A 15,419-nucleotide genomic window follows, 5' to 3' on the forward strand; every position below is an offset into this window, starting at 1 on the left:
TCAAGAGCCTATTCAACAACTAACCTGGGTGACTAAAAAAAAAAAGAGAGAGCGAGCTAGGGGCGCTCTAACCGGAAGTAGAATCAAAAATAAGATAGACGAAAAATCAATGCAAAGAAGAATTAGCAGATCTTTAGCAGATAGAACACGCATGACAAATTACTAACTGGTAATTATTTTCAAATCCAGCGAAGATGATTAAAGTGACTTGTGGTTTCAAACACAGGAGAAATGAAGGTAAATAAATACCGGTTATTTTCTCTTGGTTCTGTTCCGTTTTAATCAGCAAAGTTGCTGCCGTGTTAAAAGGCACTGTTCGGAAAGAATCTGTTCAGGTACATACATGTACATTTACAGTACAAAATCGTTCTGTACATGCAGTAAATATCTAATTTTTCAACATAGATATCTGCGGCTTATAGCCCGGTGCGGCTTGTATATCTTTTTTTTTTTTTATTTTTATTTTTTAAAATAGAGCGGATGCGGCTTATATACAGGTGCGCTCTATAGTCCAGAAAATACGGTACATAATCCGAATACACTCCTGCTGCCTCATTGAAGAGTAACTGGTAGCAAATTCAAAGGAGAGAAAACATTGGCAGATATGGCTGGAAATTGGAATGAATGTCGTATCCAGTCTCATGTTTTACGTCTTGCGAACGTTCATGCTCTGTAGCATCCCATTACTGTCAGGTGGGAATTTATGCCACCTGTTGGGGAAGACTGAGTGGGAATGAACTTATCTATGCTGTTTTTTTGTTTGCTTGTGGGGTGTTTTTTAAACCTGAGCCACATGTGAAATTCGTTAGTGTAAGGGGTTTAGCCTTCCTGTCTTGGGTACAGTACAAAATGACTGACTTTGTGAACAGGTTGGTGTCCACTTTGAGTTGTCCGAGGAGGAGAAGTTCTACAGGAATGCTCTAACTAGAATGCCTGATGGTCCAGCAGCCCTTGAAGAGGCCTACAATGCTGTCAAGGAAAATGTCTCTGAGGTGGAGCAGTATGTCAAGGTATGGCACATCCTTCTATTCAGCTCTCTGTTCACTTATCTATGGAGCACTTGCATGTGACGTCACAGCCGATCCAGATTGTGACAGACGCCATCGTGTCGGTCAAACGCCATATTCCGCCTTCTACTTCTGGTTCTACTTCTGCTTTTACTTCTACCTTTTCTTCTGGAAAACCCTACTATATACAATTCTACTACAACGGCTGCGGCTACAAGCTCTCCCTACCTGTGCACGTTTTTTATGTTTTTTGTGTGTATTTTTGCGTGTTGTTCGTCTGTACCGGACTTCAATATCCACTACAACCGTATGGACTTACTGGACATTGGTTTCCAGCAGAAAATGACGGTTTGTAGCGATTTCCATCGCATGCACAACATTCCGGACGAGAAAAAAAAAAAAAAAAAACATTCCGGACGAGACCAGATAGCGAGACCAGGAGTCTCCGTGGATTATCGGAAGCAAAGCGAAGGAGGTGGCGCCGGGAGCCGAAGCAAAAGCGAGGCTGCAGGCAGAGCCGGCCTGTTGACTAAGCTCAGAAAACAACCACTCAAATCTCCACTGCCAAGCCTCTACCTCTCCAACGCCAGATCCATGTAAACAAAACGGACGATTTGGAATTACCTTATTCTATTCTATAATCGGCTGGTCAGTGCAGTGCTAGTAATACTTAAGTGACTTACCCATCCAGTGAGGATTATTTTCTTGTTTACAAGATGCCACATCTGAGTCGCTGACAAATCCTGAATTTCTGTAAAGATAACTGTCCAGAGATTTATAAGCACGCAGTGCTTCACCACTGAACAGCGAGGGAAAGTTAATGAGGTAATCATACACGTCCGGGTATTCCGCTGGCAGTTCAAAATCCGGTCGTGAAAACTCCATCCGGAAAGCCATAAGGGTCACAAATCTGTAGATCGTTTATTTTAGACACATCTAGTTATCTGTTCATTAGAAAAATGAGCCGTGTAGTCCGTCGGTTGAAATTGATCCATTATGTACACGAGTGCAGCAGTATTCAGCGGTGTTTTTGACCGACAAGATGGCGGTTGTGTACTTTCCGGTCACGTGACTGCAAGATCTCTATAGTTACGTATATCTCGGCACAGAAATCCCCAATCCATCTTCTGATTCTTCATTTCAGGTTTGGCTGCAATACCAGTGTTTGTGGGATATGCAACCGGAGAACATCTATAATCGCCTAGGGGAAGACCTGAATAAGTGGCAAGCGCTGTTGGTGCAGATCCGCAAAGCAAGAGGAACCTTTGACAATGCCGAAACTAGAAAGGAATTTGGTCCAGTGATCATTGACTATGGCAAGGTAAACCCATGCAAATCAACAATATGCAATATGTTGTCATCAAGAATACACTTACTGAATTGTTAACTGTTACCTCCCACGATTTAGGTCCAGTCTAAGGTGAACCTAAAGTATGACTCCTGGCATAAGGAAGTACTCAGCAAGTTTGGGCAAATGCTAGGCCAGAACATGCAGGACTTCCACTCCCAGATTTCCAAGGTATAAGAAGTTGTGCCAATTCTGAATACTTACTTTAGTTGCACTTATGATTTTTTAAAATACATTTTTATGCATTTATTTTTAACTTTTCAGTCACGCCAAGAGCTGGAGCAGCATTCTGTGGATACAGCCAGCACTTCTGATGCTGTAACCTTCATTACATATGTGCAAGCGCTCAAGCGGAAGATCAAGCAGTTTGAAAAGCAAGTTGATGTGAGCATCCCCATAGATTTCGCTCATTATATTTCTGTTTTTGTCTTCAGCATGACTTGACTTCTGTGTTGTGCCCTCTAGCTCTTCCGCAATGGGCAGCGTCTCTTGGAGAAACAGCGCTTCCAGTTCCCTCCCTCTTGGCTGTACATCGACAACATAGAAGGAGAATGGGGAGCTTTCAGCGACATTATGAAACGCAAGGATACTGCCATCCAGCAGCAAGTGGCTAACTTGCAGATGAAGATCGTCCAGGAAGACCGTGCTGTAGAGAACCGCACCTCGGATCTACTCACAGACTGGGAGAAGACCAAACCAGTTGCTGTAAGTTAAGGAATTTTGTGGCGATCATTTACATGATTTTTGTCCATTTTAAAACCTTGTTTAACATTTTTCTTTAACTTTTAGGGTAACCTTCGTCCAGAGGAAGCCTTACAGTCCCTCACCATCTATGAAGGCAAGTTCGGGCGACTGAAGGATGACCGAGAAAAGTGTGCGAAAGCTAAGGAAGCTTTAGAGTTGACGGACACTGGTCTGTTAAGTGGCAGTGAGGAGAGAGTACAGGTATCTTAACAGCCAAATACTGCTTGATCTGTGGTCTTTGGTTCTGCATAGTTCCAGTGAGCTTATTTTAAAGTTTGTATGGTTTTGTAGGTTGCGTTGGAAGAACTGCAAGACCTGAAGGGTGTATGGTCCGAGCTATCCAAAGTCTGGGAGCAAATTGATCAAATGAAGGAACAACCTTGGGTGTCGGTGCAACCGCGCAAGGTAAACTTGAATAATGTTTGCCTTCTTGTATCAATAGGTCAAAGGTTCTTGTGACTTTCTAATATTCTTTCTTTATATCTGTAGCTGCGTCAAAGCTTGGATGCTCTTCTCAACCAACTAAAGAACTTCCCAGCACGCCTGAGACAGTATGCCTCCTATGAATATGTACAGAGACTTCTCAAAGGCTACATGAAGGTTTGCAACTATTGAGTCATTCACAGAGAAAGGATCAAACATGTATGTCAAGTGTTTTTACCCCCACTGAAACCTCCTACAAGCTCTATTAAATGTTTGGATCCACAGGTGAACATGTTGGTGATTGAGCTGAAATCAGAGGCTCTCAAAGACCGTCACTGGAAGCAATTGATGAAGCGCCTGCACGTCAACTGGGTGCTGTCTGAGCTGACACTTGGACAAATTTGGGATGTGGACCTGCAGAAGAATGAAATGGTGGTGAAGGATGTACTGCTGGTGGCACAGGGAGAAATGGCCCTTGAAGAATTCCTCAAACAGGTCTTGAATCCCTTACTTTTTTTTGTTTTTGTGGTTTGATAAGCATAACGGCAACTATTTATGCTTGTGGTCAGAATTATTTAACCTTTCTTTGCACACCTCAGATTCGAGAAGTCTGGAACTCCTATGAGCTTGACTTGGTCAACTATCAAAACAAGTGTCGTCTGATCCGGGGATGGGATGACCTGTTCAACAAAGTCAAGGAACATATAAACAGCGTGTCTGCCATGAAGCTGTCTCCCTACTACAAGGTAGATTTTTATTTTTTAGATGTATATAAAAGCAATATTTAGAGTGGCATGTTTTGGCTGTCCATAATAGACACTGCAGACTTTGAACCCTGCTTACCACCTGCTGCTGTAGGCACATTTTAGATTTGAAGGATACTGCCAAGAAACATTCATGGAGTCCATTTATTTTTATTAAAAAAAAAAACATAACTTGCACCAGAGTACAGGCATGATCTCCAAAGCAAAGAAGTATTCCAGAATACCTCATTTTGAATCATTTTAAAGAGGTTTTGTTTTAAGCTTATAAATACCTGAAAATTACATTAAATTAATGTTTTTGGAACACTTCATCTCTATTTTCACAAATTCTAGGATCTATAAACATAAAACTTTGAATATGCAATTTAGAAACAGCCTGCCATCCCAAATAAGTTGTAGGAAAACAACCACTATGCTTTCTGTAGGTGTTTGAAGAAGATGCCCTGAGCTGGGAAGATAAACTAAACCGCATCATGGCTCTGTTTGACGTCTGGATAGACGTGCAGAGACGTTGGGTCTACCTGGAGGGCATTTTCACTGGCAGCGCAGACATCAAACATCTCCTTCCTGTAGAGACACAGCGATTTCAGAGGTGAGCAGGTGGATAAATTGGTGATCTTGTGGTGCCCCCCCCCCCCCCCCCCCTTTTTTTTTTTTAAATAATAAAGTGACTTAACTGAATGTGCTTTGTTGTTTTTGGTTGTTTTTTTTGTAGCATTAGCACAGAGTTCCTGGCTCTGATGAAGAAAGTGACAAAGTCTCCTCTGGTCATGGATGTTCTGAACATCCAGGGTGTTCAAAGGTCACTGGAAAGGCTGGCAGACCTCCTAGGAAAGATCCAAAAGGCACTAGGAGAATATCTTGAAAGGGAGCGCTCATCTTTCCCCAGGTTGGGTGGCCTTAGATTTGGGTTTTGCTGACTGGAAACCCTTAAAATAACTAACTAGAGGTGTTTTTTCCCTCTCCTCCCTTTTAGGTTCTACTTTGTTGGTGATGAAGACCTACTGGAGATTATTGGCAACAGCAAGAATGTGGCCAAACTGCAAAAGCACTTCAAAAAAATGTTTGCTGGAGTGGCCAGCATTCTGCTGAATGAAGATAACACTGAGGTCCTTGGTATCTCCTCTCGAGAGGGAGAGGAGGTAAGGGGGGGGCAAAATTTAATTGTTAACTCTTCTTTTGGGGGGTTGCATGATTGCATAATTTTCAGAAATTCACATCTAACCAGCAAAGAACCAGGCATTAAACTTTATTTATCCCCCCCTTTTTTTCCCTCTCTCTCCAACAAAACTATGTAGGTGCTCTACAAGACTCCTGTGTCCATCACAGAGCACCCAAAGATCAATGAGTGGCTGACGCTGGTGGAGAAGGAGATGCGGGTCACTCTGGCTAAATTGCTGGCTGAAGCTGTTACTGAGGTGGGGGCCTTTAACAAAGGCACTGCCATTGACCTTGGCACCTACATCAACTGGATTGACAGATATCAGGTAACTCCAGGATAATAAAGCTACTTATTTAGTCGTTCTGCAGCATCAGCTTTTTCGTTTAAAGCAGGGGTCATCAAACTACGGCCCACGGGCCAACTACGGCCCGCCACCCCCCTTTGACCAGCCCCCCACCACTTGAACCGGCCCTATGAGGCGATCCCCAAAAGTGGTCATGGCCTATTTTTTTTAAATTGCTTTTTGGCAAATAATAACATGTCTGCATCTTGTATTTTGTTGATTTTATCAATTAAAATTGATATTTAGTTATAAAATGATCTATTCATGTTTTCCGAATTTTTGTCATATGCTCGCGATCAAGCAGTGACAGGCAGCGCACGTGCAGAGAACTGTCAGTGTTCAGGACAGCAAAATGGCTAGCGGTAAGCGAAAAGCTGACAGAGTGCAGAGTTTTTAAAGAACAGTGGACCACCGATTATTTTTCGTTCAGTGTAAGGACCGTGCAGTTTGTCTTGTATGTAAAGAAAGTGTGTCGGTTTTCAAAGAATATAATTTGCGTCGTCACTACGAAACCCGCCACAAAGAGTATGCTAGTTTGCGAGGGCAAACAAGAGAAGGCAGGATTCGGAGGATGAAATGCGGACTGGCTGCACAACAGAATGTATTCCTTCGCCAAACCCAGATCAACCAGGCTGCTGTCCGAGCTAGCTATAAGGTAGCTCACCTACTAGCTACCCATGGAAAGCCGTTTACTGATGGGGACTTTGTTAAAGTATGCATGCTTGCTGTGGCCGAGGAGGTGTGTCCCGACAAGAAGGATGCGCTCAACGCGGTGAGTCTCTCCGCACCTACTATGACCAGGCGAACCGAAGATTTGGGGGACAACGTGTATGACCAGCTGAATGAGAGAGTGTCAGAATTCGAGTTTTTGCTTTGGCCATGGATGAGAGCAATGACGTGCAGGACACAGCACAACTGCTGTGATCTATTGATCTGTTGCTCATATTATTTCACTTTTTTTTTTAAAATTTATTTATTTTATAGGCCTATTTATTTGACCTTTTATTAAGTGCTGCACACAATTATTATTAATAATATCAACAGGCCTACCTACAATTTATAATTTTCCACTCCCCTTTGCCAATCACCTCAACTAGGCAGATGTTTCTTACCTTGACAGCTCTGATGTTATTTTTATTAGTAAATAAATAAATGGAATATCAGTGGTATTTCAAATTAAAACAAAGTGTGAAGACTCGATTACTACTTTTGCAAACCACTAGTAAAGATAAACAAATATGTGCCAGGAATCAAGTGTGGGATATAGTAGTGTGGATATAGTAGTGGGGATGGCTGTGCCAGGCTAGTAATCTCTACTACACAATGAGGCCTGCTGGTGGTCATATTTGTCTGGGTCATACAATTCTATGTTATATATAGCTGACCCGACCCCGGCTCCCCATCACAGTCAGGAACGACAATGTGGCCCCCAGAGAAAAAAGTTTGGTGACCCCTGGTTTAAAGTATTACTGCCTGAGTGAGTTGTTCGGATTTGAAATATGATAAACGGTTTAACTATCCAGAACCATTAGCCTGAAAAAGACAGGAAAATGAGCATTTCCACCATGCGCTGCTGTCTGTACTGGACATTTAATACAGAATGCTAATGTGAGTGTGCACATTTTATCTGTTGTGATGCATTCTATGCATCAGTGTGAGAGAACTTTAATTGATTTTTTATTTTGCATCCAAACCCAGCTTGGCAATTTAAACACTTTTTGTGTGAGCACCCCAAAATCAAGTGACTATGCATAAAAATCACTGCTTAACTTTGAGGCATTTGTTATTGTGACCTGTGGATTTTTAAAATGGGTTTCTTAATTTCTCAAAATAGAATAAACTGCAGAATCGTATCAAGGAAGCCTTGTTTAACTAAAACTAACCGTGATAATCACTTGCTCCTTCTACTCTTCAGGCCCAGTTGGTAGTTTTGTCCACCCAGATTGACTGGTCTGAGAATGTGGAAACAGCTCTGACTACCATTGCTGGTGGCAACGACATGGCTCCTCTGCAGGCTGTGTTGACGAATGTCGAAGCCACACTGAATCTGCTGGCTGACACAGTCCTGATGGAGCAGCCTCCAATTCGCAGGAAGAAGCTGGAGCATCTGGTGAGAATGTTTGAAGTCTTGCGCCATTTCCCCTTGCATGACAATAATGCACCTTGCTTTAAGGCTACTTGAAGTTTACTTTCTATGTTTAGATCACAGAGCTTGTGCACCAAAGGGACGTGACGAGAACCCTCATCAAGAACAAGGTCGACAACTCCAAGTCCTTTGAGTGGCTGAGTCAGATGCGCTTCTACTTCGACCCCAAGCAGACTGACGTGCTGCAGCAGCTCTCTATTCAGATGGCGAATGCCAAGTTCAACTATGGCTTTGAGTACCTGGGTGTGCAGGAGAAGCTGGTGCAGACCCCGCTCACAGACAGGTGTTATCTCACCATGACTCAAGCTCTGGAGGCTCGTTTGGGAGGATCTCCTTTTGGTTAGTCCAACAGATAAGCACCACCCCACCCCCCCCAAATAAATGAAATTTAACTTATTGTGCAGGTGTAGCTTAATACAGTAGTATTTCTCATTCCTGATGAAGTGAAATGCATTGATAAACATTTTTGGACTTGCCTCTTAACGTTTTCTCTGCTGCCAATCAGGTCCTGCAGGGACAGGAAAGACGGAGTCCGTCAAAGCTCTTGGCCACCAACTTGGACGCTTTGTCCTTGTCTTCAACTGTGACGAGACCTTCGATTTCCAGGTATGTACTTTTTTGATTCTAGTTAAAATGGCTAGAACCAAAAAATCAAAACGTGTACAATTCACTTATTAGTTCACTAGGCTCTAGTGTGGTCAAACTGGCTGTCCTAAATCGTGCTAAAACTAGGCCATTACAGGATTTATGTCTGTTAAGAGAAATACAAAGCCTAATGTCTAAAAGTTAAACAAGGTTCCGCCAATAATGAGTGGCATAAAGAATGTCATGACCGGAGTCATCAGTCATATGATCTGAGACCAGATTCTCATTGTCGGGGCCTGGCCAGCTCACCAACCTCACCTCACACACTAAAACACACTCCAGGGCTTGAAATTCGCGGTGGTCCGGTCGCCCGAGGCGACTTAATTTGTCATTTGGCGAGTAATTCCTGTCACTAGCCAGCCTGGATGGCTAGTTGAAAATAAAAAATATATATATGAAGCGAAGATTCAGGCACACCATCAACTAAAGCTGCCACATGTTAAGCGTGTGCCATGTCTGTGTTTATCGGCAGGATGGTCAGGCTGTCGTTTTTTTTCACTACTGCGCATGCATATATGGGTAACAGACATCCCAAGTCTCCCGGAAGTTCCGGGAGTCTCCTGCATATTGATAGTGGCTCCCTGATGCTCGCAATTGGAGAATATCTCCTGGAATCTAGAGCAAGCGAGCAAGAGCGTGCACGTGAAACATTAATGTCTGCATCGCGCATATGAGTGCGCGAGAGAGCGACTGCGTGTGTGCCTGTTAGACAATAATAAATAATTGGGTGTATTTTTCGGCGTGCGCACTGACTCAAAATAATAGTACCGGCAAGAAATAAGTTACTTTCACCCCTGATCAAAATACTCTGGGTCTTGAAATAAATGCACATTGGTCATGAACAATGGTAACTACTCTCTTTTGTGTTATTTTTGACAGAAGTAAAATTCATACATGAACAAATTTTGGCGAGTTGATTTTCTGTTTGTTTTTTGTTTTTTTCCCGTCCTTGGCCGAATTGGAGTTTCCCTGTAATACGGACCTGAGGAAAGCTTATTTTATTTCCTTTACCCATTTCTGTCTTGTCTTCACTTGGTGGAGAAGTCCTGCCTCAAGTGGAGGAGTTTAAGTATCTCGGGATCTTGTTCACGAGTGAGGGAAGGATAGAGCGTGAGATCGACAGGTGGATCGGTGCAGCCTCCGCGGTGATGCGGTCGCTTTACTGGTCTGTCGTGGTGAAGGAGCTGAGCCAAAAGGCGAAGCTCTTGATTTACCAGTCGATCTACGTTCAGACTCTCACCTATGGTCATGAGCTTTGGGTAATGACCGAAAGAACAAGATCGCAGATACAAGCGGCTGAAATGAGTTTCCTTCGCAGGGTGGCTGGGTGCTCCCTTAGGGTGAGGAGCACAGCCACTCAGGAGGAGCTCGGAGTAGAGCTGCTGCTCCTCCACATCGAGAGGAATCAGCTGAGGTGGCTCGGGCATCTCTTTCGGATGCCTCCTGGACGCCTCCCTGGGGAGGTGTTCCAGGCATGTCCCCCCAGGAGGAGGCCCCGGGGAAGACCCAGGACACGCTGGAGGGACTGTGTCTCTCGGCTGGCCTGGGAACGCCTCGGTGTTCTTCCCGAGGAGCTGGCCGAGGTGTCTGGGGAAAGGGAAGTTTGGGCTTCCATGCTCAGACTGCTGCCTCCGCGACCTGGCCCCGGATAAGCGGAAGACGACGAGACGATTTTCTGTTTGGCTAGTTACTTTGGAAGGTAACTAGTCTGGCTGGCTGGTGAAAAAATATAAGAATTTCAAGCCCTGCACTCCCTCCATTCATACTCGTAACGCTCCTTACTAACTGCTTCACGTTACATGCACATTAACAATGGTAATTAAAATGGCAGAAAAAAGTGACACAGTATAGAGGATGTGCAGTCACGTGACCCGTCCGTGTTTACTCCGCCATATTGGACGGCTTCAGGATTGTTTACCTTGTGCGAGCGTAATGGATCCAGGGAGTAATCCCCAAGAAAATTCGGAAAATACCCCATCTATATCGCGCGATAACTTGTCCAAGTTTGTTCAGCATCTTGAAGGTGACGTGAGGCAGCGTTACGTGGAAAAGTGTTCCAGGTTGGGGATTGCAGATCCGTACAACTTGCCGCAATCCTTGTTCAGGGAAATTCGGAGCTGCGGTGCCGGCGATTTGCCCAATCTGGCCTACCACGACGTTTACAATTTTCTTGTGAATTGTGTTACACTGGCAAAGCCCTCAAAGCTTACAAGAGCCTGGAAGCTTATAAATATTTTGTTGCGGGATGGGTATCCCAACTATACCTCTGGAAGGTTCCGAAGAAGAATGCCTACTTGATAACCTCACGGGTAAGTGGCATTAAGACGTTTATCATAAAGAGACTATGCAGGACGTTTTATCGTAATAATGTTCGAAATCTAAACTCAGTTCCAGATAATGACAGGGTTGTAAATATGTATGTTTTTGTCTGAAAAAAAAAATCACAAATCACCGCTATCTTTATCTGTGCAGAATTATTATTCAATATCAGATATAAATGTATAGGGGTCACAGATATGTCCAGCTTCTATATTCAAACAAATTTAAAAAAAAATTTCTTGCACCTCTTTGTGCCTAAAATAACATGCATATTCTTTTTCAGTACTTTACACAATCTGATAGGAAGAACTTTATAAACAAGTTATGCATTTGTATACATATTTTATTAAGAACATTACACGTCCATGTGAAAACCAGTTATATTTTTTTGATCAGAACTTGGTGATAGGCGGTGCAAATTCGGCTGGTAGAACTGGGGTTCCGGGGGCGTCGTGGCTCAGGTGGATAAGGCGCCATACCATAAATCCGGGCGACCCGGGTTCGATTCCGGCCCGAGGTCATTTCCCGATCCCTCCCCGTCTCTCTCTCTCCCGCTCATTTCCTGTCTCTACACTGTCCTATCCAATAAAGGTGCAAAAAGCCAAAAAATATCTTTAAAAAAAAAAAAAGAACTGGGGTTCCAGTTTTCTCTTCGCACAGCGGACGCCCATTTTGCGCGTCTCTCCTCGTCTGCGGGGAATCTATAAAATGACAGGCCCTCCTTTTGGCCCTGTCTATTGGTACAACCAAATGCTGAACAAGATATAACCATTCTCGAAAGATCTACTCCCACACACTTGATAATTAGAACGGGTTCGTCTAAGTTCTATGCGCAGCCATGCCGTCCAAGATGGCAGATAAACAAATATCACGTGACCTCGTGACGTCACGTGCACGCTCTCTATAGTGTTGCTAGGGTTTTTGTGGGGGGTGGGGTGCACAAAACTTGTAACTGAGGTGGAGATCATTTGAAAACTGAAGTACAGGTAGAGCTGTAACTCCACTTTTCAGTACCACTTCTCTATTCCCTGATCTTTGATTTTGGTCTTTCAGTGTTGGATAATGTCTGCTTGTCTGTCCTGTCAGGCCATGGGCCGCATCTTTGTCGGTCTGTGTCAAGTCGGTGCCTGGGGCTGCTTTGACGAGTTTAACCGACTGGAGGAGAGGATGCTGTCGGCTGTTTCTCAGCAGGTTCAGTACATCCAGGTCGCTCTGAGGGAGCACAGCAACCCCAATCGTGACCACAGTATGTATCCTAGATCTTACTTGCTGAACTTCATAAAAATAGTGTACATATTTTTGTTTCAAACGCACCCTAGCCTAGTCTGATTTTGTTCTCTGAATTTTGTTAGTTTGTTGCTGAAGTATTATGGTGTGTTGTGTGAAACAACTGGCCATCTAGGAAGATCTGCATTGCAACACACATGTGGTTTCTGCAGAAAGTACAAATATCTAGTTATTTGTTTTTGTTTCAGGCACACCAGTCACCACTGAGCTTCTGAACAAACAAGTGAAGGTGAGCCCTGAAATGGCCATCTTTATCACCATGAACCCTGGCTATGCTGGCCGCTCAAATCTGCCTGACAACCTGAAGAAGCTCTTCCGCAGTCTGGCTATGACCAAACCTGACCGACAGCTCATTGCCCAGGTCATGCTCTACTCACAAGGCTTCCGCACTGCTGAGACCCTTGCCAAGAAGATCGTCCCCTTTTTCAAGTACTGTATTAGTCCATGTTCTGATGTTTGATTAACTCAAACCTTGATATTCAGTGTGATGTAGTTGTTTACCTGCTAACCAGGTCTTATGTTTCTGAAGTAAATGTTGAAACTAAACTGTTTTTAGTAATGATAAAGCTGTTTATTTTTTGCATTCTGATGTTCAGCTGCAAAATTGTGCTTTAATGTCATACTTTTTGCCTTTCATCTCATGTAAAGCTTGTATATTTTACAGGCTGTGTGATGAGCAGCTTTCCTCTCAGTCACACTATGACTTTGGCTTACGAGCTCTGAAGAGTGTGCTGATCAGTGCTGGAAATGTGAAGAGAGAGCGCATCCAGAAGATCAAGCGGGAAAAGTGCGAGCGTGGTGAGGATGTGGATGAGAATGAGATCGCGGAGAACCTTCCTGAGCAGGAGGTAATGAGGGGATTGTTGGACCACTCATTAGGGCAGAAGTTGCGCTTCCAATTATCTCAGATTTATAAAAATGTACAGTATTTAGTGCAAAAACGCCCTGTGACTGGGAAATGAAACTGAAGCAATGTGCGACTCAGTCACACAGAGAACTTTGGACTTCTTTGAAGGCATGTTAATTGAGTTTTGGGTGCCTAAACCGGAGTCTGTTACCCTCCTGGCCAGATCCTGATACAGAGCGTGTGTGAGACTATGGTGCCCAAGCTGGTAGCGGAAGACATCCCTCTGCTCTTTAGCCTGCTCTCGGATGTCTTTCCGGGTGTGCAGTACATGCGTGGAGAGATGACTGCTCTCAGGGAGGAGCTCAAGAAGGTCTGCGCTGAGATGTATCTTACATATGGAGATGGTGATGATGTTGGCAGCATGTGGGTGGAAAAGGTAAATGATCTCCCAGTATTTTAAGCATTTTTACAGTGTACTTAATCTGATAACCATGTTGAGTTTCACCCCCCCCCCCCCCCCCCCCAAATCTTGTAATTCTTTTCCTTCTATGAAGTTTTTCTATGTTCTTAATTGGGCTTTATCTGTGATTTAAAGAACCTCTCCATCTTTTTAATGAGTTTCATTCCTGTAGAGTCTAAAGATTTATATCTATCAGTTGAATAACAGCAGTCTCGCATTTTTTTTTTTTTTTTTAAACATTTTGTTTCCAGGTTCTTCAGCTATACCAAATCACCCAGATCAATCATGGCCTGATGATGGTGGGTCCATCAGGCAGTGGGAAGACTATGGCTTGGCGTGTGCTGCTCAAAGCATTGGAGCGATTGGAGGGTGTTGAAGGTGTGGCACACATCATCGATCCCAAAGCCATAAGCAAAGACCACCTCTACGGAACACTGGACCCCAACACCCGTGAATGGACAGATGGGCTCTTCACACACGTGCTCAGAAAGTAAGTTTATGAAGTCCAGCAGCCATCTAAACCCGCTTCGAATCATGGATTGAATGTTGCTTTGGAGAAGCTGGTATATTAAGTGTTTTTATGAGGAATACTATGTAATGCTTAACAATTTGATGTTAATACAGTCGACTTTTGTCTCGTTTCAGAATCATCGATAATGTGCGTGGGGAACTGCAGAAAAGGCAATGGATCATTTTCGATGGTGATGTAGATCCTGAGTGGGTAGAGAACCTGAACTCTGTGCTGGATGACAACAAGCTACTGACACTGCCCAATGGAGAACGTCTCAGCCTGCCTCCCAATGTACAAAACTCTGCTTTATCTACAGTAAAATAAAAAAAAAAAAATTGGAAATACTAGTTGATTTACCTAGACTAGCAATTCTTAATCTAAACGATCTGCTTTACAGTCTGTTGAACAGTGATGTTTCAGGTGGAGTGTTGATTTTGTTTGTGTAGGTGCGTGTCATGTTTGAAGTCCAGGACCTGAAGTATGCCACACTAGCCACTGTGTCCCGTTGTGGCATGGTGTGGTTCAGTGAGGATGTTCTCAGCACTGACATGATCTTCAACAACTTCTTGTCACGCCTGCGCAGCATCGCCTTGGATGAAGGTGAGGACGAGGCTCAGCGCATGCGCAAAGGTACTGAGGATGAAGGAGAGGAGGCTGCCTCCCCCATGCTACAGGTAACTGAACATTTCTTCATTTAGGCAGTTTCTTAGCAACTGATTTATTGTTATGCTTTTAAAGTGCATATTCTGGACCAATTTCTTTTTTTTTTAAATATGAAAGTATGTCCCTTTACACAGTCATCCAGAAGGGTAATTTTGCACAAGGCCATCTGTCTACAGCAGAAAAAAATAAAATAAAACGCGTCTGGAAAAATCCCAAGGGAGTCTGGAGCCAGATTCGTGACATTACCTGCGGAAGCGCCAGCAGGCTGCGCGAGCTTGCACAGTTTGTGCACAGCCTGTGTAGACCAAGCGCTCCCATTTCTCTCTCATTGCCCGATCTTTTGGGAAACAATGAGTACTAATCCCATCAAGATTGGTGTTTCTACACCCTCCGACGATACATCTGTTCACCATTTTAATAATTTACGTGATAACGTTGAAGAAATTTGCAGAAAACCACCAGGTCGTTTTCTTATAAACAAACCAGCGCTGACGTAGGATTCAGAGGGCGGCGTCCCGCACGCAACGTCACGAAAATCAATGTTTGCCGGGAAATCCAAATGCCGAGTTTTTTCAGAGGTGGACCAATTCGCCTCAAATGGCTTGATTTCAACTGAATTTTTCTGGTATTGTGCAAAATGTGACAGATATTTGACCAAAGTTTAATATAAAATGGGAGAATTACATTGATCTTGCTCCTGAATTTACCTGTGATACGCACTTTAATGTGTTTACAAGTGCAGAGGCACTT

The 15,419-nt window shown here is 43.7% G+C and overlaps 1 protein-coding gene across 2 annotated transcripts in view; it reads left to right on the forward strand.

Moving 5' to 3' along the window:
* The window catches only part of dync1h1 (dynein, cytoplasmic 1, heavy chain 1), a 62,351-nt gene that overhangs the window by 14,197 nt on the left and 32,735 nt on the right, over positions 1-15,419 (forward strand). For both annotated transcript variants that reach the window (XM_060933885.1, XM_060933886.1), the window contains exons 12-35: positions 870-1,010; positions 2,152-2,328; positions 2,416-2,526; positions 2,620-2,739; positions 2,821-3,060; positions 3,145-3,300; positions 3,391-3,504; positions 3,589-3,699; positions 3,808-4,017; positions 4,122-4,268; positions 4,712-4,878; positions 5,002-5,175; positions 5,263-5,428; positions 5,585-5,773; positions 7,707-7,901; positions 7,994-8,276; positions 8,443-8,543; positions 11,988-12,147; positions 12,377-12,617; positions 12,853-13,036; positions 13,259-13,471; positions 13,747-13,985; positions 14,141-14,297; positions 14,453-14,680. In XM_060933885.1, the coding sequence (XP_060789868.1) occupies positions 870-1,010; positions 2,152-2,328; positions 2,416-2,526; positions 2,620-2,739; positions 2,821-3,060; positions 3,145-3,300; positions 3,391-3,504; positions 3,589-3,699; positions 3,808-4,017; positions 4,122-4,268; positions 4,712-4,878; positions 5,002-5,175; positions 5,263-5,428; positions 5,585-5,773; positions 7,707-7,901; positions 7,994-8,276; positions 8,443-8,543; positions 11,988-12,147; positions 12,377-12,617; positions 12,853-13,036; positions 13,259-13,471; positions 13,747-13,985; positions 14,141-14,297; positions 14,453-14,680 (4,224 nt within the window). The remainder of the gene's footprint in view (positions 1-869; positions 1,011-2,151; positions 2,329-2,415; positions 2,527-2,619; positions 2,740-2,820; positions 3,061-3,144; positions 3,301-3,390; positions 3,505-3,588; positions 3,700-3,807; positions 4,018-4,121; positions 4,269-4,711; positions 4,879-5,001; positions 5,176-5,262; positions 5,429-5,584; positions 5,774-7,706; positions 7,902-7,993; positions 8,277-8,442; positions 8,544-11,987; positions 12,148-12,376; positions 12,618-12,852; positions 13,037-13,258; positions 13,472-13,746; positions 13,986-14,140; positions 14,298-14,452; positions 14,681-15,419) is intronic.

Source organism: Neoarius graeffei, chromosome 11 (assembly GCF_027579695.1).
Source record: "Neoarius graeffei isolate fNeoGra1 chromosome 11, fNeoGra1.pri, whole genome shotgun sequence".
Classification (NCBI taxonomy): Eukaryota; Metazoa; Chordata; class Actinopteri; order Siluriformes; family Ariidae; genus Neoarius; species Neoarius graeffei.